This window comes from Mytilus trossulus, chromosome 2 (assembly GCF_036588685.1).
Source record: "Mytilus trossulus isolate FHL-02 chromosome 2, PNRI_Mtr1.1.1.hap1, whole genome shotgun sequence".
Lineage (NCBI taxonomy): Eukaryota > Metazoa > Mollusca > Bivalvia > Mytilida > Mytilidae > Mytilus > Mytilus trossulus.
The window spans coordinates 70,563,359-70,587,631 of NC_086374.1; the positions used below are offsets into that span (position 1 = coordinate 70,563,359).

General features: G+C 32.0%; 1 protein-coding gene across 1 annotated transcript; it reads left to right on the forward strand.

Moving 5' to 3' along the window:
- Positions 1-282: 282 nt before the first annotated feature.
- LOC134705969 (endoprotease bli-4-like) lies at positions 283-18,814 on the forward strand. The gene is made up of 13 exons (XM_063564682.1): positions 283-292; positions 726-898; positions 1,128-1,257; positions 1,861-1,964; positions 2,381-2,481; positions 3,456-3,568; positions 4,489-4,606; positions 5,842-6,122; positions 8,669-8,752; positions 13,632-13,805; positions 14,281-14,421; positions 16,559-16,714; positions 18,699-18,814. Exons 1-13 carry the CDS (start codon positions 283-285, stop codon positions 18,812-18,814), a joined length of 1,701 nt encoding a protein of 566 aa, XP_063420752.1.
- Positions 18,815-24,273: the final 5,459 nt, after the last annotated feature.

Consider the following 24,273-nt stretch of genomic DNA (forward strand, 5'->3'; position numbering starts at 1 on the left):
AATAAAACTCGAAATATCATTTAAACATTTTAACACTATTGATTGCATTCTTCTGTTTTCGCCTTTAAAAAAATGAAATACCTAGTAAATATACAAAATTATGTACTTTTGTTCTTTAGTAAAATAACTCAATTATACATTTGATGATATCAACATATCTACAAAGACTCAGATTTACCTAGCAATAAATACCAATGACTTCTGTGTTTTTCGATTTTTGAAATTGGAAATCTGAATATAATAGTACTTATCACATATCGACCGACAAAGTGTTGTGATAAGATGGTTTTAAGTATTTAGACCCTGTCGAAGTAGTGGTTCTTGTTCTAAAAGAATAACCATTATAGAAGCTAGAACTTTATTCAACCGTACAGAGAATATGTTTATGTATTCTGCTGAAAAAACAAAATCATTCTCCTTGATGAACAATAAATCTGAAAAACAAAAGAATGTTTATCTACTCTTCCTTGTTGCAATATACTTGTGATAGAATAGAAAGACAAACGTTATGATTAAAATTGGGAAGCTATTTACTGTTATTTTTACGAAACGGACATGTCAAAGAGGTTCTAATGTGTATTAAGCAAATAAAAACGAATAATAGAAAACCTCTTCAACTGAACAATAAATTATGGAAATGTCAAAACAATTACAAACCAATATAAAATGCTATACAGATAATTATTTTAGGACTTACTTTCAAACTGTTTTGTTCTTTTCTACAGATATAAGAATAGCATCAACATCAGTGTTCGATACATTCGATACCACTTTACTTAGACGTCCCAGTAATCTTATAGATGTATACAGTTGTAGTTTTGCCAACTTCCATACTGGATCGATAACATATCCTTTACTTCAAAATCAGGAGAGTGCCTTAGAATACGGAACACAGAACGTAATTATTTTTCAACATTACATTAATAGGTTCATTGCTTATCAAATCACTTCAGACTATTTAAGTATTAAATTTTTTACGATTTATGTCCTTTAATATAAGTATTTTTTTATGGATATACATGCATTGATTTGTTTAAAAAGATATTTCTGTAATTATTTTTAAATGGTAAAAAATTGTGTTACTTTGGTGTATGAAATGAATGCTCTGTTCTACCTGTTTTATGTAGGGGAGAGGAGGACTTGGATCTGTCTATGTTTTTGCAACAGGAAATAGTGGTGGTAGTGATACCAGTTTATTTCGGGATAGCTGTGCATATGACAGATTGGTTACCAACAGATATGTGATAGCAGTAGCAGGTTCTCAATATGCTTAAAATTCTCCTATTTCACTTTTCAACTTTTCAAAACTTACGAAAAGAATACTTATCAAGAGTCTGTTGTGTTCCTTATACATATTATACGGTTAATTTAAACGAAACACTAAAACCTACCAGGTGAAAATAACCTGAATAAGACTGAAAAAATATGTAAAAATAAAACAAGAGTCCTGAATCAATACATTACAATATTATACAAAAGATAAACAACTATCCGTAAAATGTTCCTTCAAGCACAATAGAATATTCATTTGCTGTCAAAATAAAGACTTTCATAATATCAAAAATCTACCGAGCTAAATGAACGTAGCATATAGTCAAGATAGACCTATATGTTGACACAAAGTCAGAGGAGAATGGTAGAACAATGAAAATTAAACACTCTCATAAAAAGTTGACTGCAAACGAATTTAACTATTTTTTATGCTCCGTTTGGTCATGTAGTTTTTCATGTGTTGAATTAAAAAAACGTAAACATCCCTGACTTTCAAATCTCTGATGACATTTTAATCCAGAAATGCATTATTTGCATTCAAAGAAAAGATTAATAAAATGTTTGATTAATAATATATATGTTTGCAAGGTATCCAACATGATCTTCAGAAATTGCAAAATGGTGAAGCTTGTAGTGCTATGATGGTTGCAGCTTTTACGGCAGATGCAAACACAGAAAAAAATAAAACTTTGGTTTGTAAATTTTGTATCTAATTCATAGTTCCCTTCATTTATGTTTTTCTGAAGTTGTAAAAAATTAACAATTTATTCTGGCATAAAGATAACACATAAACATTTGTTAGTTTGGTTGATATATAAGTATGACATATATAGTAAAAATCAGTTCTACAAACTCTGTCTGATAGTTTTCATGAGACCGTTTTACAAGTTTTCGACCGAAGTAAATCGTCTCTAGATTCAAGCAGTTCAATTTTGGTACAGCACTTTGAATATTTCTTCCATTACATTGATTTTGCCAGTTCTACCCTATAATTAATTATAACTTTTACATGACAACATTTACGTAGTGATACTTTTCAACATATGTTATCAGATAAGAATATATTGTGTCAGCCTTAAAAGTGAACAGAACTACAAATTTATTCCAGATAACAACAGATGTTCGAGGTACAACAACAAACCATTTCTACCAAAACTCTGCAGCAGCTCCCATGGTATCTGGTGCCGTAGCGCTTGCGTTAAGTGCCAAGTAAGTAATTGAAGAAGTCCTTCAATGATGTATTAGGTTCGTTGCATTTTTAGTATATATTGATTTCATGGAAATATTTCTTTTAATATTTCAAATAAAGAGACTCAATATCATTTAAAAGACATTTTGAACCTCCCAAATTATATTTTTGCAACAAAAGATGATAGCACATTTAACTTCTATGTCATTTGGTTATGTTTGTCTCAGATTATGATTTGTTTCATTTGCAATTAAAATAAGGAGAGATTCAAAATGATTCGCAATTACTCACAGAAAGATTCTCTGCATGTATTTTAAATGACAATGACTGAACAATAGTTTTGTTTTCCATTTTTGTTGAAATAAAACAATGAGGATGATATTTAATTACTCACTCGAAGAATAAATATCTGAAACATTGACTGCTACAATTTTTTGACCAAAACTGCTTACTTGAAAATGCTGTCCAATTGATAAGCATTGCCAATAGATCATTAATAGTTCATGCTTAAACATTAAAATCAAAATTAATTGTCAAAATGTGCATCACGCGCAGTTAAAGTGAAATACTTGAATTGTCAATATATGAATGAGACGATGTGACTTGATTTTTGTTTTTAAAGACATCTTATTTTGATTTGTCATCTTTAGATTTTGTGATATCAAAATAAACGTCATATTTCCTTTCAAAATTTGATAAGTGATATCAACGTATTAAACGAAGACGGAGCACAATTATGCAACATAAATACAATATCAAAAATAAAAATTTATTGTGACCAGTTAAATGGAAAGTACCCCCCCCCCTAATAAATCAAAATACAAATGACACATTGCACTGTAAATGAAATATTTATTAAGATATATAACTTTAACATAATAGGTGGATTAAAACACTATAGTTTAATAAAAATCTAAATTGTTCTATTATTTAACATTTTGATTGTATTTCAGTTGCAAAGGATGAAGTAATGTTTTTAATTTTTTTTCCCTAGCCCAGCTTTATCTTACCGAGACATTATGCATCTACTTGTAAACACATCAAGAAGTGATCTTCCAGATAATTTATTTCGGAGTAATTTCTTTCGAAATGCTGCTGGATTCTACGGTAAGCACGAAACAAAAATAATTTAAAAGAAATTATTTGTTTAAACACTATTGATACAGAATGAAAAAATAAAAATATTTAAATCAAAAAGTACTATTGGTTATGCCAATGTCATATTGTTTAGAAAATTGTATGAGAAAAAAATATAGTTCTTGCATTTCTTATGAGAAAATTAAATATTGATCCTCTAAACCATTTGCAATAATTAAAAAAGGCAACAGTTTTATGCCCACAGATGATAAAAAAAAAGAAAATGTGGTATGATTGCCAATGAGACATCTCTCCACAAGAGACCAAAATGACACAGAAATTAAAAACTATAGGTCACCGTACGGCCATCAACCATGAGCAAAGCCCATACCGCATAGTCAGCTTTTAAAGGCCCCGAAATGACAATGTAGACTCTTCAAAGAAGTTAACTGACGGCCTTATTTATATACAAAAAATGAACAAAAAACAGATATGTAACACATAAACAAACGACAACCACTGAATTATAGGCTCCTGCATACATAATGTGGCGGGGTTAAACATGTAAGTGGAATCCCAAAACATCCCCCAACCTGGGACAGTGGTATAACAGTACAACATAAGAACGAACTATAAAAATCAGTTTAAATAGGTTTAACTTATAAATGGACAAAAATACAAGTGGACGTGGCCGGGTACTTGCACATCCTAACAACAAAAAAGACCTTATATACATGTAATCTGTTTTATTACTATTACTAAGGTATATCAATCGACAATGAATATACATACGGTTCTCGGACGGTCGGTAACCTGTCATTAGAAGACAAAAGATATCAAAAGACGAACGGAATGTAAAGACAGCACAACTTTTTTTTCTTGATAAATACTCTAAAGAATTTAAATGATAAAAAAATATCAAACTAATTTCGGATTTCTTTTTCTTATAGTATCATCCATCTTTGGATTTGGATTACTCGATATTGGCACTTTAGTTGAAAGAAGTAAAACCTGGATTAACGTTCCACGTAGACAGAATTGTACAGAAGTCAAACATTTAAACAGACCGTAAGTCATAAAATAGATATAACTTAAAGTTAGAAAATTATGTATTCAGGTATTCATATAAAATTGAGAATGGAAATGGAGAATGTGCCAAAGAGACAACAACCTGACCATAGAGCAGACAACAGCAGAAGGTCACCAACAGGTCTTCAGTGCAACGAAAAATTCCCGCAACCGGAGGCATCCTTCAGCTGTCCCCTTATTTTTTATTTGTGTGTGTAAATTTGATAATTATTGGATATCATTTTTGTCCTGTCCCCTTGGTATGTTCTCTCATTCATTGAATATCAAATTAGTCTAGTATCTATCGCTCAGGGTTAAATAGTTGTCATTAAGGGCCAACCCGTGGTAAAATCACGATATATTCTAGCCCCCATGAATTATTTTTTAATTATCCATTTCAAGATAGCGAGATACTAGTACCATATGGTATCCACATGTATCATTTGATTTGAGTGTAACCTTTGTTTATAATCATCTGATACATTTAACAAAAAAGTATTTCATATCTCGTGTTCGTTTACATATTGTACCTGTCAGATGGAAAGAAACATACCATATATAATTTAATATTTCATATTTTTACATAGTACACTTAGTTTAATTTTGATATATTTTATGAAGATGTACATTATTACTAGCTTATAGCTTATCAAAAAACTGTACGAATTTTAAAGAAAGTGGAAAGATACCAAAAAGAACATTCAAAATCATTAGTAGAAAACAAACTGACAATGTCATGGTACAGATCCAGAGACGAACAAAAGACAAACAAACGTATTCCAAATCATGTTACGATTATTCCTTAATTCAGCTTCAATATCATTATTATGTTTAATTAATACTTAAAGATGCCCGCAAAATCGCGGTACAATTTGATTCATGTTGAAACAAGGATTTTTATTCTAATCTCGCGTGCAGTACATGTACGTCGACTGAGCATGCGATTATCCAATAAGACACAGATCGATAACATTATCCAAATTTGGATATTTTCACCAAAAATATTAGTTTCTGTGGAAAAAAGGATAGTTTCAAAGACATATTTATGAAGTACAAATACTACATTTATACGTCATCACAAAAATTACATACTTTGTATGGTTTCAGATGAGTTGCAGCGCAATGAAATCGGTCATTTCCTTTAGTTGTATAGATACGAATTTTATTTCAATTTTGTTATTGTGGATTAATCCCCCCAAAAATATTAACAATTTAACTAGACTTCTTTATTTTAGCATTAATAATAACTCCACATATTTTGTGGTTGGAATCCATAGCTGTCCTGCTACCTATATAGAACATGTTAAAATTTCGTTAAAAGTAAACCATGATTATGCGGGAAAAATACAATGGGTTCTGATATCTCCTCATGGAACAAAATCTAAAGTCATTCCTGGTAGAGGTCTCGATTCTATAAAAGATATGGACATAACAGTCTTAACCGTACAAATGTGGGGAGAAAATCCAATTGGAAACTGGAAGCTCAAGCCCACTCCAGTTTTTGATGCATCTCTAGGTGAGTTTAAACCAGTTATTTAAAAAAGAAGAAATCATTAGTTGTTAAATAGAAATCCCATATCTTGATTTTACGAAATTAAGGGAAACAAAATTAGTTAATCGTTCCATATTTGATGATCCCAAGCACATTTGAGTATTTACATTTTATGAGTTATTATTTATGAGGATAATACAGCAATATATGTTGAATTTTTGGTACTCAATTCTATTCAACTTTGTACTGGTTTGGCTTTATAACTATTTTGATTTGAGCGTCACTGATGAGTCTTATGTAGACGAAACGCTCGTCTGGCGTATGAAATTATAATCCTGGTACCTTTGATAACTAGAAACACGGCTTTCAGAAAAACATTATACTTGGTTTACTTCTAACTAAAAAAAACCTACGTTTTTTTAACATTATGCAAGGTATGCACCGGAAACCACGCGTTTGATTTTAATGTCTTCTGATATTTTCAAAAATCATTATATATTAAAAATTGACGTTACATTAAGTCCAAATGAAGTAAAAGGCATCTTAATTTTTATAACGGTTTATTTTGTCTGCACCAAACTGTAGATGAGATAAGTGCCTAACATACGTTGACCATTAGATCAAAGAAAGAGTCTATCTACTCTACCGTACAAGGTCTAAGTTTAAGTCTAATCTTAAGAAGAAGTATATTAACAAAGTTCAAAAATAAAAAAAAATCATTTTGATTTTGTCTTGGTATATGGTCAATTCCTATATATAAATTGAATAATTGGAGCAATTTATTTGGTACACATGTCCAGTATCTTCTTTTATTATCATTTAAGTTCAAACCAATACTTCAGGTTAATGTCATTTCATTTTCTAAATACATTCATAGGTATTGTTGATAATGTGTGCTTCTTCGTCGCCGTCCGTCGTCGTTATCTTTTACAAAAAATTTCTCCTCTGAAACTACTGGGCCAACTTTAACCAAACTTGACCACAATCATCATTATGGTAAATAGTTTGAAAAATGTGTCCGGTGACCTGGCAAACCTACCAGATGGCCGCCATGGCTATAAGTAGAACATAGGGTAAAATGTAGATTTTGGCTTATGACTCTGAAACCAAAGCATTTAGAGCAAATCTGAAAGTAATAAAGTTGTTTCCAAAGTCATGATTTAACTGCTCTGAAACGTTTAGATGAATTGGACAACCGGTTATTGGGTTGCTGCCCCTGAATTGGTAATTTTAAGAAATATTTCCGTTTGGGTTATTATCTTGAATATTATTATAGATGGAGATAAGCTGAACTCAGCAATAATGTTCAGCAAAGAAAGATCTACAAATAAGTCACATAACCTAAAATGTCATGTGATCCCTTAAGGAGTTATTGCCCTTTATAGTCAATTTTTAACAATTTTTCGTAAATTTTTGTAATTTTCTAAAAAAATCTGAAACTACTGGGCCAAATTTAATCATACTTAGCCATCATCATCATTAAAGGATCTAGTTTAAAATGTGTGCGGTGACTCCGCCAACCAACAAGATGGCTGTCATGGCTTAAAATATGGCATTTGGGTAAAATGTAGATTGTGGTTTATATCTCTGAAACCAAAGCATTTAGAGCAAGTCTGAAAAGCTATAGAAATGTTTATCAAGTCAATTGCTTTCTTCCCTGAAATTTTCAGATGAATTGGAATGCTGGTTGTTGGGTTGCTGCCCCCTTCCCCTAATTGGTAATTTTTAAAGAAATTTTGCCATTTTTGGTTATTATCTTGAATACTGTTATAGATAGAGATAATCTGTAAAAAGCAATAATGTTTATCAAAGAAAGATCTACAAATAAGACAACATGACGGTTGACCCTTAAGGAGTTATTGCCCTTTATAGTCAATTACAAAATATGTTCCTCTCTTACGAAAGGGCCAAGTTTATTATAGATAGAGAAAATTGTAAGTAGCAAGAATGTTCGGTAAAGTAAGATCTACAAGCACATCACCATTACCAAAACACAATTTTGTCATGAATCCATCTGTGTAATTTGTTTAATATGCCCATAGACCAAGGTGAGTGACACAGGCTCTTAAGAGCCTCTTGTTTTACAAAGTCGTTTAAAAAAAAACATACTGTTCCAACAAAGTCATTTAAATTGCATTTATATGCTTCGCATTGCTGTTAATCAAAGTCACCTTTAATAATGTACAAACTTTATGTAAACAAATAACTTAATTAAACAAAAGCCAATGCGATATGAAAATACAATGCAAAATTAATGCCAAAGGCCTTCCACGACCTTAGTTTAATGAACACACGAAGTAGACGATACCAAGGTGGCAATAGTTTGTATAAAGCATGTAATCAAATATACATGACTAGTATGACTGTATGAACCATGTCAATCTTACTCTAAAACCATGTAACTTATGTTTACCATTTTAAACTAACATACTGGAAGGCAAATGTAAAGTAGAATTAGATAACAATGTATATATTTAACGATAACGGTTATTGACGGTTTTTCTGTGCTATGAACATGTTTTTATTCAATTATGTGACTTTCGAATTTAAACTAAACTATTTATTTCTAGATCAAGGTACTGTAGAATCAGTAGGTCTAGTTATTCAAGGATATAGATGTATAGGTCAACACTGTCCACTTCCTGCAGAAGAAGGTAAATGGTTTCTTTATAAAAGTTTTAAAAGATACACATATAAAAAATACCCAAAAAGTTGTTCTGATTTTGTGTACAAAATAGTAATAAAATGGAAGAAAAGCAGTAATAAATATGTGGTGTCAAGGCTAACGTTTTCTTCAAATTGTACCTGTCAAACGAATCAACCTTAATCAAATTGTCTATATAACTTAAATAAATAGGGAATAATCTGAAATAATTGATCATACAACTATTGCAATGTTCAAACATCTACAACCACAAAATAATTTTAGTGCGGTGACTGAAGGCAGATTTTTTTAGATTTAATCTCCCCACCGAACACACACCTATATAATATATCATTGGAAAGAGGAAATCGTGTACTATAATAATATGCCTGTCGTCATAACTTGATATGGTCACATTTTTTTCAAATTGAGGTCAAAGGTCATATGTAAAAATTTGTGAAAATTTGGGTGGGTTTCAATTTTGACATTTTTTTCTATTTCTAAACTATACCTAAATACAAATGATACTGTTTTGGCTTTATTAATGTTTGTTATTATACATAAACCTTAATCATTTTGATTTGTTTATCAAATAAATTTCTAACACGACGTTTTATAAACAAAACTTCAAAAATCAAGTTTTCAACCTATTAAATGATTTGAGAACCTTAATCTTATGAAAAATTTTAATTTCGGTTAAAAAAATCAAGTGTCATGCAGGGCAATACTTTAAAATTATTTTTTAAACTATCATATTGGTTGAGGTATCAATCCGAAGCAATATAACTCCTCAGTCAAATATGACCTCAAATTGAATTTGCAGATACTTCAGGTTTTTTATAGACTACTCATTGCTTTTGGTTGTTGATCACGATTATTACTGCTTCCATAGTACTATCTATTGTTGTGTATTTAACTCTGGTAGATATCTGTTATATTATAGGTTTTGTACCTATATCCCCCCTTTTATTCCTTGCAGCGTACCACAAACTTCAAAAGTATTCCATATAAGATAAAGAAGATGTGATATGATTGCAAATGAGACAATTACATATAACTCTCCAAATGAGACCAAATGAGACATAAATTAACAATTATAGGTCCCGTACGGGCTTCAACAATGAGTAAAAGTTATACTGCATAGTCTTCAATTCCCGAAATGAATAATGTAAAACAAACGAAAAATCTAACGGCCTGATTAATGTACAAAATAAATGAGAAAGAAACAAATATTGTATATAAAAACAAACGACAAACACTGCATGACCGTCTCGTGACTTGAAACAGACACATACAGAATGTGGCGGGGTTTAACTTTTTAAAGGGCGCACCAACACTCCCCTTACCTGGGGGATAGGACCGTGTGTAACAGTGCAAAAAGCTTTAAACCAAAATCAACCGTCATCTCCATCATCTTCTTTTTCATCAACCGTCACAAGACATGTATTAATATTTCTACACATTTCTCTCATGGTCACAGGTCTGGACGTTGAAAGGTTCTGCTCAAAGCAAACACGTTATTTTGAGTTTTTCTTTACAAGTACAGACAAGGTATTGTAGGAAATCCGAAGGCATTTGTTCCTAAAAATGCTTCAAACCATCCCTATCAATTCATCCAAGATTTAACAGAGATCTAAAGGGGTTTTTGGAAAGTGCGATGACATCCATATGCCTGTCTGCAAAGATGCTGGGGAAACATTATACGAGACGTACACACTATCTTGAATTCGCTCAATTTCATGGTTGGCAACACATTAGATAGCGTACTAGCGTCGCACTTCACTTTAAGAAGCATAAAATCCATTGGCATTCAAAGTTTCAACAAGGTGTTTTGAACAACACTCATGGTACATTTGTAATGCCAATCCTAAATGAAAAGGAGGGAAAAAAGGCCACACAAACGATTGACTCAACAGTTAATTAGCATTTACGCAATTTCTCTGGTGCCATTTTCCAAAATAATATTTTCTGTATGCAGTTTCATCGAGTAACCATAAAATGAATTGCAATAAATACGAAAGCATTGACTGAATTGAAGAAGGAAGTGACAATTCATCCAAAGTTGGGTATTCGTCTGTAGAGCTTCGATGTCTTTTCTAAGTATACTTGCAGCGGAATGAAATATCTGTCCGTGATTTATATCTATTACAGTTGACATTGAGATTTCGAGGTCATTTTTCAATTGACTAGCAGCTGATATAGGCATCTCAAATAGTTTTTTTTTGCTACTAGATAGTATGTTATTTTTGCCTTGAACTTGTTGAAGTTGTTTGACAACTGAATTTCTATAAAAATCAAATGATAAAATTGAGAAAGGAAATGGTGAATGTGTCAAAGCGACAACAACCCGACCATAGAGCAGACAACAGCCAAAATGAGTTAAGATTGCATTCTACAAGTAGAATATTTTAAATTAGAATCAGCCGGAAGGAAAGTTCTATATTTATCAAGTAACTGTGTCATGGGAATTACCATTAAATTGTTTTCAATAGCCAAAATAAAATTAGTAAAAGCAGTATCCTGATCTGATATATCTGCTTCCACGGGTTTGGACTTTTTTTTTTCGTTTTTAGCAAATAATTTGTAATGCAATCAAAATGACACAGTGCTTGAAGTTTAAAAGATGGACGGGAAACTGTTTCAACTTTAACCTTATCTGACACGGATAATACATTCTTGATACGCTCATCTGATTCAAACGTTTGTATCTTTATCAAATGTTTTGTTGCAACAAAATACAAGCGCTCCAGTTGAACAATTGCATTATAGAACGCGTATAAATACCCGAAACTGAGGGACAACAGTCCGATTATTGTATGTTGTCATTAAATATCAGAGATGAGGAGCTTCCTCGCCCTAAAGGGGGAACCAATATGTTTACTTGTTTAACTTTTGTAGCATGAACTATGATAAACTGCCTGCACAGAGTTCTTCAAATTAACAGCTATTGCATGAAATATCTTGATGTTCACCTCATAAAATCTTTTTTTCAACATTGTTCAATGCAGATACAAAAATCGACTTCCCTTTATTGGTAAATTGACTCAAAAGTTTAGTCGATTTTTAAGCACTGCATAAAACTTAACGACTTTTGTCTTTTCTTTGGACTTAATGGAGCAAGTTGCAACGGACTTAATATATCACGGAATATTTACTGAAACTATCCGTCAATTATTTTGATTTTACAATAAGACTTTTCTTACAAAGTATATTTGATGTTTTATAACAAAAACATAGAATATAAACATATTCAAACAACGTATTTGGCATATATCAGTGCACTTTAATGAAAATATGGGTATATAATAGCGAAAAAGGTAGTAAATCCATATATCAGTTGAGGGCAAATTATTGACTAATACACAAAATGTGACGGAAGGCAAGTGATTCAGTGCCGTGTTAAAATTGAAGTTTTTTCTCATTCTTATTCCATTGATTTCTTAAGGCTTTTTCATATTTTGGTTCCGAAATTTTTATCACTTATTAGTTTTATGAATTACTATATGCTTAAAATATAATGGGATAATCTTTATTACTGCTATGAAGAAGAAACTAAAGTTTGTGTCTAAATTTGCAATTAAAATTATCTCATTTTTAAACAGTCCAAACTTAGCAAATTTTATAGATTAGAAGAAAATAAAATACTGAATAGAATATTTTGATATATGAAAATAGCTTCAGGAAAAACTATTTCAATAAAATGTAGGCAAACATTCACAATTTTTCATTTTCAAAAAGGGGGGTTGAAATTCTCAAATATACTACTAGTCATTAAAACGACTTTTTAGAAAAATGTGACCGTACGAAATTTTGACGACAGGAGAAAAACGAAAGAAGACATATTTGTCTTTAAGTTAATACCATTTTTAGCCGTGTGTTATTTGGGGAGATTAAACTCGCGATCTAGATGACTTTTTACACTTCTGTCACCGCACTATTTTGCTAATGAATGGGACATGAACACATCGTATCGGTCTTCCAATTTCTAATGATATCGTTCAACCGTCAATTTCTATTGAAATTCTTACGTAAAAAACATACATTTTAAGTTTACTATGCGGTATAGGTTATGCCCATTGTTAAAATTAACCCTGAAGATGACATCTGTACATGTATAATGTAAGCATGCACATTTATGTCAACCCAATATGAAAGATTTATGTATACGCATAAATTGATAATGTGACAGTTGATACCAAACATTTATTTCATAGATTTGATTTTAAAGCCGTCAATTGTCTACTTATGTGAAGACAAATATACAAATATTACGGTATCTTTAGTGTCATGTTTACTTCTAATTTGAGAGCAATCACTGATTTCAAATCAGGCTTCTACAAAAATATACTTACAAACAAATTACCATGTGTCTAAAATGAACAAACAAGTGGGAAATCTTTTCATCTTACTGCAATTATAGGTCTACCATACGTCAACAATTAATATTTTTAGAAGCTGTAAAAAAAACCCATGTTTATTTCTTTAAAGAAAATCAAAAGATAAATTTCCCTAAGAAACCATGTTCAACTATGAATCTAACGGAACATTGTGCTAACATCGAAATGAAAATTCCTTAATATTACTAGTTGTAGAAGTGAGAAGTGCTAAAGGTTCCAGGCCCGCTCGCGATCCGGTAGGAAGAAAATTATCAGATCTTATCTTATAATGTTAGGCTGCTTTTCTAGAACTTTATTAATATTCTGAAGTTTGGTATTTCTGAACCATAAGAAATCAAATGAAAAAGATATAATTTGCAGTTTTAACTATGCTTAAACAGTCATATACATGTGTATGTTCAAATGTTTCGTTAAGTTGTAAGACATAGAGAATGTTCGGATTAAGTAATCGTGTGTTAACATAGTCTTTAAACTACTGATGTTTCTTGTGAGGTGACGGAATTTGGAGTGGATGGTCTATCTGGTCACAGTGTACAGTTACATGTGGACAAGGAACTCAAAGACGAAAAAGACAATGTAACGATCAAATCAATGCAAGATCTTGTATAGGAGAAAATTCACAGATATCCTCATGTAATACTGAATGTCTGCGTGAAATTCAAACTGGTAATTCTCGTAATCGTATTAAAAATATTTTGCAATATTTATTAACACACATATGTAACTATATAACACAATATAATATCTTATTACCAACTAAGCAAGTATTGTACATATGATAAGAACAATATAAAAACAGATATTCCTAACTACTTTTTCAAAAATAATATAGGGACATCAGTATTTTTGAAAAAATGTCATTCTAATCCTTGTTGTTTTAGAGCATTCTATGTATATGTTTATGTTCATCAATAATCATGATGTATTTTACATTTTTTATAATAAAAAAAATGGTTCTGAGAATGTTTTCCTTTTCATCTCCAGTATCAAATATATTTGTTATCTTTTTTATAAGTATATAATTGAAATTTCAGTCGTTGACATATTTATCACAGTGTCTTATTTGTACTCATACCATATCTTCTTATTTATATCAACCGAAAATAACTACAATTACTGTACGTATTCTGTATGTTTCCAGCAAATGCTACTAATGAATGCCCGTCGATGGTTAGAGAGAGGTGTGTTGAACAGTGTTCAACAGACAGTGATTGTTCGGGAAGGAGAAAAAATAAATGTTGCTTTAATGGATGTGGCCATACATGTGAGATATCTACTACATGTAAGTATCAGGTAGAACAGAAGTCTATATTTAACGGGTTTTTTTAATTTCTATTCCGCCTTTTTCAGACGTACACATAGTTAGTAAAACCAGTATCATTTCAGTCATTAGAAATGAGGCTTTTTTAAGAGTAAACTATTATTTCAAACGATGTAGTAGTATCTTAAAGGCAATGCAAACGGGTTTTACACGGATGAACTACTAGTAGTAATTCTCCTAAATATATCGCATTAGCAGTATCTTGTTTACCGAAACTGATTTTGATTAAATGACACAGTCTTATTGTGAACATCCACATTGTTTCACTTTTAATATGAATATCAATAATGTGGTCTTTTTATAAATTTCCTGTATACAAAACTTTGAACTTTTGAAAAACTAAGGATTTTCTTATCCCAGCCATAGATTACCTTAGCCGTATTTGGCACAACTTTTTGGAATTTTGGATCCTCAATGCTCTTCAACTTTGTACTTGTTTGGGTTTATAAATATTTTTGATTTGAGCGTCACTGATGAGTCTTATGTAGACGAAACGCGCGTATGGCGTACTAAATTATAATCCTGGTACCTTTGATAACTATTAATGTCTGTATAGCCAAAGTGGAGGAGGTTTGTGTGCAATAGAAAAGACGGCTAGAGTTTACCGATCTCTTAAGCTCGCAGATCATTTTAAAAGAAATTAATAAACTTAAATTAGAAACAACAAACCCTGAGGCAATCGTAGTTTTAAACTGATAAACAACAGATGCATCGACAGTGTACGTTAATCATGATGAGCGTGTATCATCTCTAATATGCAAATCGCGCTCAGTCAGTATATCACAAAAGAGAGTATAAAGATGTCGGTAAATGCACGAAGATAATAAAAGAGGGACGAAATATGCCAAAGGAACAGTCAAACTCATAATAATATAATACCCAAAAACATCCACGAAACGTCACTTCCGGTTAATATACAATATCAAACTCAGTACAATTTAATGAACCCGCATTTTCGAAACGTTCTATTTACATTATCCGGAAATTCGTGTTTAACATTGTTAAATGGATATTGAATAACTTGGAACAATGTATACCAATAACAAGACCTTACATCCTATTTATTTTCAAGGTCATGAGTAAAGGTCATTTTGAATTTTGAATTTGTCATCGAATATCATTATTGGGAACACTATTGAACCATTTTGGTACAATGAATATCCATGACAAAACATTAAAACCTATTGATTTTCGAGGCCATGCGTCAAAGGTTAAAGTCGTTATGGGACCTAACTTTTCAGCAGATATCCTTATGCACACTAGAATCAACACCTCAATGGATTCCAACCAAACGTAGTACAATAAATTTCCATAAGGAAGACCTTGAACCCTATTGATTTTCAAGGTCATGGATCAAGGTCATTTTAAAACTTTTTAGAATTTTGGTTATTATTTAATATCTGCATAGGGTGACATCTACGATAATATCAGAATCATATGGTATAGGAAAAAATAGGAATTCAAAATATATAGATAAACAAAATTTATTGAGCAAATTAAACATAACTAAATATAACTATTTATTTTTTAAGAATTTTGATATCTCGAACTGTTTTTAAGTCATTTGAAAAATTAGGGTGTCAGACATCTATATCTATGCATATGGGCTTATTTTAGCTATGGTGACCATTTGATTTTCGCGAGCGATTATATGTATCCCAGGATTCCTTTCTTACAGTTTATCATAATAAAGAAGATGCTCATAAAGAAAAACCTCATTATAATATAGAAAATCCTCAACATAATTAAGAAAAAACCTCATCACCATATGGGTTTTTCTCATTGATGCAGACCTATAGTTGTTTGGCAAAGCAGTTTAGTTTTAACATTATGTACTGCTATAGTTGTTGTGCTCTTTAGTAAGAGTAAACGATAAAGACTTAAATTAAATATAAAAACATCTGATGGCTACAAAAAATTGAAAATCATCAACACAAAACTTGATGAATAGTCATTTTATTTGTTGGTACAGATAGCTATTTTGGTTAGTTTGAAATCATAAAGTGATTCTTTACAAGATGCAATCTGAGATACATTTAATTGTCTAAATAACCTTATGATAAGACGAGTGATGTTTATATGTTTTTATATGTTGAAGTTTGGAATGAATGGTCTACGTGGTCACAATGTACAGTAACGTGTGGACAAGGAACTAAAATGAGAAGAAGACGATGTTATCCAAGTCATTGTACAGGGGAAATATCTGAGACTTTACATTGTTATCGAGAAGAATGTCCGCGTGATGAACAATCAGGTACGGTCGAAAATTAGTTTCAATTTCACCTACCAAAATATTAGTGTTATTAAGTACACTGCAAACTGTGCAAAGTCTAAAAAGACCAGTTTTGTGCTCGAGCAGTAAAATCGAGCACATATTTTACTCGACTAGTCCTGACATTGTCTCGGTAGTACTTAACTGTACTTCACTGTACTCGACTGGTCTTTTGTGGATAGTTGTCTCATTGGCAATCATACCACATCTTCTTTTTTATATTAACTTAATCAAGCTGATTCAGTACTGATTTTTGTATATTTTGAAATAGTCTCGACCAATTATTGGCCAGACGCGACCTGTTTCGACTAGTCTGGACATGACTTGACCAGTTTTGACCTGTCTCGACTAGTCTGGATATGAATTTACAATTTGCGACCTGTCTCGACTAGTCTGGACCTATCTCGACTAGTCTCTTCAAATTTAATCTTCACAGGTATAATCAGCCCTTCTACCCAAATTAAGTATAGATCTAACAAAATTCTTATTTGGTAGTTTGGTTCATTACTATGAAAAGAAAGAATTTAATTAATGGGTTGTTTTTTTTATTATTAAATTCAGATAGTTCTCTTTAATTATTTATTTCTATAACTTAAATCAACTTGGATTATCTTAAAACTCTACAGCTATTCCAATGTAAACAAAATGCACATGTTTATTTAATGGTAACATTCCCAAGTTATGTCTCTGTGAGATGGAACACAGAGAGCATAACTGGGAACCAGTATGTAAACAAAATTAATTTTCTATGAATATTCAAAAAGAGGCGTGTATTGAGACAACAGCTGTATTTACAAAGTGCAACCTATAAATCGAGGGAAAAAATAACTTAAATTTTCAATTCAGCCTAAATTCAGATAGTACCCTTTAATTTTTTATATAAAGTTTTTAATCAACTTTAATTTTCATTAAACTTGTTATTTTGTTTTCGGAACATGATGTATTTTTTTATTCTTATACATTTCCCTCCGCTGTGCAGGTAGCATATTGAATAGTAAATTGAGTTGACGGCTAAACATATGTAAACAACATATTTCAGAGAGGTCAAATCATGACCACAACCTCTGACCAAATAGGTATCCATCAAATTTTGCACGTGTGTAAACAATTGAATTTTTTGAAGAAGGCAAGACGTATTTATATTTTTAAATGAAATATTATATATGTGTATCTGTTATAGAAAAATTGTTAAAGCTTTTGATAAGGGATACTGATTTTTTTTTACTTAAGCCGTAATCATTAAATTGATTTTTTGGGCAAAACCTTACTTAGCGGGTGATAATTTGGCATTAAAATTCATCATCTGTTTCTTTGGGGATATTATTCACCCTTTACATGTCCTCACATTGGAATAATATTATGTTGGTTGAGTTTAACAATGGTTTCGAATCCTCAGTTATATGTTGTTTTGAATTTCATTATATAATTATCTTGATAATAATGAAAATTATTACTTATATAAAAGAGAACGTTCTTATATTAAAAGAACTTTTGTGGTATTAAACATGATGTTTGAGTTATTGATAATGATATATATAGTATGATTGTTGGAGAAGATGTGAAAGATGTGGTAGGTTTATCAATAAGACAACTATCCACAAGAGACCAAATGACACAGAAATTAACAACCATAGGTCTCCGCACAGCCTACAAAAAAGGATTCACGTGTAGTAAGCTACAAAAGGCATCGAAACGAAAAAAATGACACAAACAACAACTCCTTTTAAAATTACAGATTCCTGACTTGAAACAGGCACATACAGAACATGTGTATCGATTAAGGTGGGGGGTAAACTAGTTTAAAGGCACCAATCCTTCCTTAACATTGGGCTGTGATGTAGCAGTAAACATCCAACAAGCTTCACAAATCATACATTTTTATGTGAACTATAATTTTTGCGAAAGAAAATGATTAATTATATTATGTATATATAAAATGAATATATGTAAAAACAATCTCTTTTAGATTGCGTTGATAGCTATGGATATTGCCGGAGTCCCTTTCACCGAATTTGTGAAACCAGAACCCAACGTTATCAAGCATACTATTGTAGACGGACATGTGGTTTGTGCAATTTTTGATTGTTTATATTGAATTCAATGCAATAAAATATTTTATTGAAATCTTAATGAAGTATGCCCTTATATTATATAACTTCTAGGTACAAAGAAATACAGTTTTGCATTATACAAATTAGTTTGTAGTTAAATTTGTAGACCATTGTCAAACCAGTGATATTATAAGTTAAATGGTGTGTTACCTTTTACTTGTTTAGCTTAGTAACTATTGCGATTTGAGCGTCATGCACTGATGAATCTTTGAACCTGAAACGCGCGTCTGGCGTATTAAACCATAATCCTGGTAACTTTAATAAGTATTAGTGACCTAATACGATATATATGGGGTCAGTAAATTTCATATGTGGTGATAGCGCAGGTCACTAGCACACCGTGTAACGATTTCATATAACCGACATGTTGTATTTCGACTAGTAGCCTATCAAAGTGATAAGTCTCTTATACTTAGTATTAATAACCTACAGCAATTGTCTAGTATACAAAAAACATATGCCACCAATAACAACTTGTTAGCTTTAAATTTGTTTTATGGATTTATTTCAATAGTTCATCGTCAATTTCTTCGTCTGTGGATACCTTTCAGATTTGTTGTTTGTTTTGAAAGGGACGTAACACCTCACTTTAGTCCGGCGGCTACAAGCATATTTCAGACGAATTGTGCACATCCTGTTACAAGCATGAAATTTGGCATAGACCTCCCTCAACTATTATTCTTTTATTTCAGATAGGGAGGCATTTGAAAAAAATGTCTCACTTCCGGTAAAATCCAAAATGGCGGACGTCATACTTAAATCAGGCCAATATCGAAGGCTAGCGTGTAAAAATGTGTTATAATAATATTTGGTACAGACCTTTGTTTTTTACTACTTTTGGATAATTTAAATAGATTAGATGTCTTCAGAAACCCCACTTCCGGTTTAAATCCAATATGGCTGACATTGTACTTAAATAGGCTTATTTTTTAGGGAGGGTAACTGAAATGTGTTTTAACGTATTGCTTCTATCATTACATTGTGTATGAACCTTTCTTTGGTTTTTCTGATTGAAACAATGCATAAGACATATGTTTTTAAAACCCTTTCTTCCGGTAATATCCAAAATGGCGGACATAGAAATATCAATTTTTTATTCAAATTTTCATTTTTTTCAAAATGTAAAGAAAATGATTTTATATTTGTGCTGGTCATTAAACTTTTGGCTTAAAGTTATCCTCAGAACCACTTGTTCTAGCATGTTGTAAATATCTAGATATAAAGTTGACACTTCCGGTTGAAAATATGACGTAAATTCAAAGATGAGTCCTCAATCTATTTCTTCGATGTAGAGTTTTGGATAGATTGATTAAAACAAATAAAATCACTATAGTACTAAATATTATTTGAAATTATTACTATTTGGCCAAGAATACATGTTTATTCACAGTAACCATGACATGCACACATGGCAGTGCACGGGATACCCGATTTTCCACATTAAAAATGACCGCGGTATCCTTTCTTACATCCACAATGTATAAGCTTTTGACAAAATGATGAGGCCTCAAAAAGAGTTTTTTCAAAATTTATCCTCTTTGTTCCCGCCTGGAGTGAGTAGCATAAGAGCCAATCCCAAGCTCGTTTCCCTAAACACCTACCTAAGTATATTACATGATTAGTATGCTGGAAAAGACTAGACCAAGTTGAGGGAATAGCCTCAAAAAGCCGTCCCTGTTGCGCAAATAGTTATTTTCTTGCTTCGTTAACCATGTTATACCCAGCTGTTAAGTTTGTGCGATCTTACAGTAAAACCAAGGTGATTTAGTCTGATTTATCATTATTCTTTTTGTTAAAGTCACATCTTCAAATGCAATCAATGTCTCCCACATAGTCTTGTTCCCCCTTTCAACTCATGACTCAGTTAAGTCTATGTTTCACTGCATCAGACACATCTATCTTGATTCTAGTGTCAGTCTCTTCGTGTAAACATGGTGCTAAACTTAAAACATCATCAAGTGGTGGATAACACTGAACATCCTGAGGATTTTTTGCTTCAACTACCTTGTACTCAAAATCGTATTGAGCAAGCTCCTGTGAATGTTCATTTCTTACTATCGTCTTCTCTCAGAAAACTTTCCCAATTTTGAGGATGTTTTTAATCCTAGGTTCGTCTGTGTATTCCCTTTCCCCTAAATGTTGCCCTTGCTTCTTTTAGCAGCTTTCAAACTACCAGTATTGTCTATGTTCACATCCAACACTACATCCACTGTTGTTACAGTTAAATGGTGTTTCCTAACGAGTATGATGATTCGGTATTATGTCCTTACCTTAATAAAATACCTTGAGACTATAACAAGAGTGGATAAAGTATTTGATGAGTATGGTAGTTGTAGCAACAAATGCTCAGGATATTCTACCTTATTCACCACTTGATGTAATTTAAGTGTAGCACTGTGTTCACATAAAGAGACTGACATCATGGTGCATGTGTCTGATGCAGTGAAACACGCACTTAAACGAGTCATGATTAACAGTCACTGATGATGCTGTCAATACTATTTCGCTATTCCGTGACATAGGGGCAGACGAACAATGGATTGTATTTGGGGAGGCAAAAATCTTTGGATTATTAAATATCTATCAATGGCCTTTCATATGCACTAGGCAATGAGTGATCACACACTTTTATTTCTGACCCATACCTTATGACGGACTGTGATACTGTTCTCTCTTTGCTTGAAAAGACATTGATGGTATTTGAAGATGTGACTTTAACATGACTTACCCCATATGGTTATATATATAAAAACCTTATATGGTAGAGAAACTAACCTCAAACTTTTTTTAGCACACCGTATATAATATATATTTAGTCATCACGCGCAATCCTTTAACCAACCATATACGATAACTTACATGACTTAGTTAGAACCTGAATTGTTAAACACATTTGGTAATCAAACAAAATGTAGATACGAAAAAAAAGATTTCAATAAATTCTAAATATTTGATATATAATTATTTTGAATAAATTGCAGTGTTTAGCGCCACTTTCAATATTTTAACGATTTTCGGCTGCAATATTGTTTTTGGTTTAAGAGGCCAGAGTGCCTGGTGAGAACCACCAAATGTATGCCAAGTGCTTACTATTCCTTTCATTTTGAAACATGCACACCATTCGATAGTTAACACCTAATTTGATCAAACAGTACAACTTTTTGAAATGTCTATGATATTTATTTTTTGGATTGGATTCGTACTTTTTCAATTTCTCAAATTGACCAATGTATTCCCGTTACAGTGCGGACAATTGCAACACTTCTGTTGGTAAAAATACTGAATCATTTACCTTTAAATTGTTTGTCATTGGTCGATGATTATGATTTTACACTCATCCAGTTTGTCAGAGGCCTTCCTGTAGTGCTTTCAATATATTAAAAGAGTAGCCTTCCTGTAGTGCTTTCAATATATTAAAAGAGTAAAGTGCATGCATGTGAATGAGACTTTAAAAAGAAAGTTTAAGTATTCACCATTAAAATCAGCACACAAGTTGTTGTCCTCTCCTGGTTATTCGTATTATTTGATTTAGTCGTTGAGAACCGTTGGCGACCCAACAAATTGAATGTCTATACCAAGGACGATGTGAAAAGTGGGCGTTACAAACGAATGTTCACCTAATCTTTCCCAGTCAATCGATAACTTGAGCGCGCAAAGAAATGATCCCGTCCACACTTTTATGAAAAGATTGTATATACTTTTGCATATAGAGCATTGTTTCTTATATTTATGATTCCCATTTTAAACTACATTAAAGAGAAGGCTATATATAGCTAGTGGTGAAACCGATGTATATAACACACAAAAAACTTAACAAGACATGTGTAACCAATGTGCTGCTCTCATTGGCTTTTCCTCGTCTTTCCTAAAATTGTAGAATAGTCTTAATATGTTTGAACTATGTGTTTCATATGAAACGGATTTTAAGAACAATTGATAGAAAAGTCAATTTTAAAGTATCCGTAGTGTTGTTCGTCTAAATCAAGGAGGAACCCTTCAGGACATTTATTTGAAAATCGTTGAAATCTCTCGACGGTAATACATACTTGTCAAAACATTAACTAAACTTTATCATCGGCACAAGCACACCATTCGTAAATATAATCAACTTGCAGACATATAAAACGTTCAGGTATTACACATCAAATTTTTATAGTAGTCATCATCTTCAAAGCACAAAAATGTCGGTATTAACCTCAAAAGCTTACAAAACTTTTAAACAGACTTAAAAATAAAAAATGGTACTATTATCAGGTCAGTAATATCATTAACGAACCAATTTTCCTGCACCAGACGCGCATTTCGACAATATATGTTTCTTCAGCGATGCTCGTAGCCAAACTATTTGAAATCAAAAGCTCATATAAAAGGTGATGAGCTATTATCGCAAAGGTCCAAGAAGAATAGCCAAATCTGTGAAAGGAATCAGAGCTTTGCATGAGGGAGATACATTCCTTAATTTAAAATAATTTCTAACCTTTTGTAACAGCAAATTTCAATAACACAAACAATCCGTATTTTCATGCCGGTACCGAAGTACTGGCTACGGGGCTGTTGATACCCTCGGGGACTAATAGTCCACCAGCAGAGGCATCGACCCAGTGGTAGCAATATCATTCACGAACCAATTGTCCTGCATCAGATGCGCATTTCGACAATCCATGTCTTTTCATTGATGCTCGTAGCCAAAATATTTGAAATCCAAAGCTTATATAAAAGGTGATGAGCTATTATCGCAAAGGTCCAAGAAGAAGAGCCAAATCTGTGAAAGGAATCAGAGCTTTGCATGAGAGAGATACATTCCTTAATTTATAATAATTTCTAACATTTTGTAACAGCAAATTTCAATAACACAAACAATCCGTATTTGCATGCCAGTACCGAAGTTCTGGCTACTGATACCCTCGTGGACTAATAGTCTACCAGCATAGGCAAGTAAAGATGGAATTTATTTAGCATTATTATTGATTCACTAATAGGGTTTTTGCATCGGAAATAAACACATATATTCTAAAACTGAGTGTTAGCATGATACGGATCAGTTTCTTGAAGCACGCCCCCTAGTGCGGGATTTTCTCGCTGTATAAAAGATTCATTGGTGACCTTCGGCTGGTTTTGTTTTTTTGCTTTTTGGTCGGGTTATTGTCTCTTTGACACATTCCCCATTTCCTATTTCAATTTTGATATAACGTAATATAAACATTTAATGAGTTCCCCTGTCATTTTTGTTTTATATTTTGTCATGTTGCAGCCGTTTGTAGTTTGTAATGCGGTAAGGGTTTTTAGGCCGCTGAACAAAGTAAGAATTATGAAATTTTAAACGTTAGAAATAGTAAACGACTCTATCATATGTTATTCGTTTTGAAAATATGTGTACTTTGAGATTATTTCTGTTCGTCAAAAGAGAATATGGCGCAGTTTTTCAGAACT

Excerpts from the sequence above, each read along its gene's own strand:
- LOC134705969 (XM_063564682.1), top strand. Across the intron at positions 899-1,127 it reads TAGAATACGGAACACAGAAC|GGGAGAGGAGGACTTGGATC; the intron begins GTAATTATTTTT and ends TGTTTTATGTAG. Across the intron at positions 1,965-2,380 it reads CAGAAAAAAATAAAACTTTG|ATAACAACAGATGTTCGAGG; the intron begins GTTTGTAAATTT and ends AATTTATTCCAG.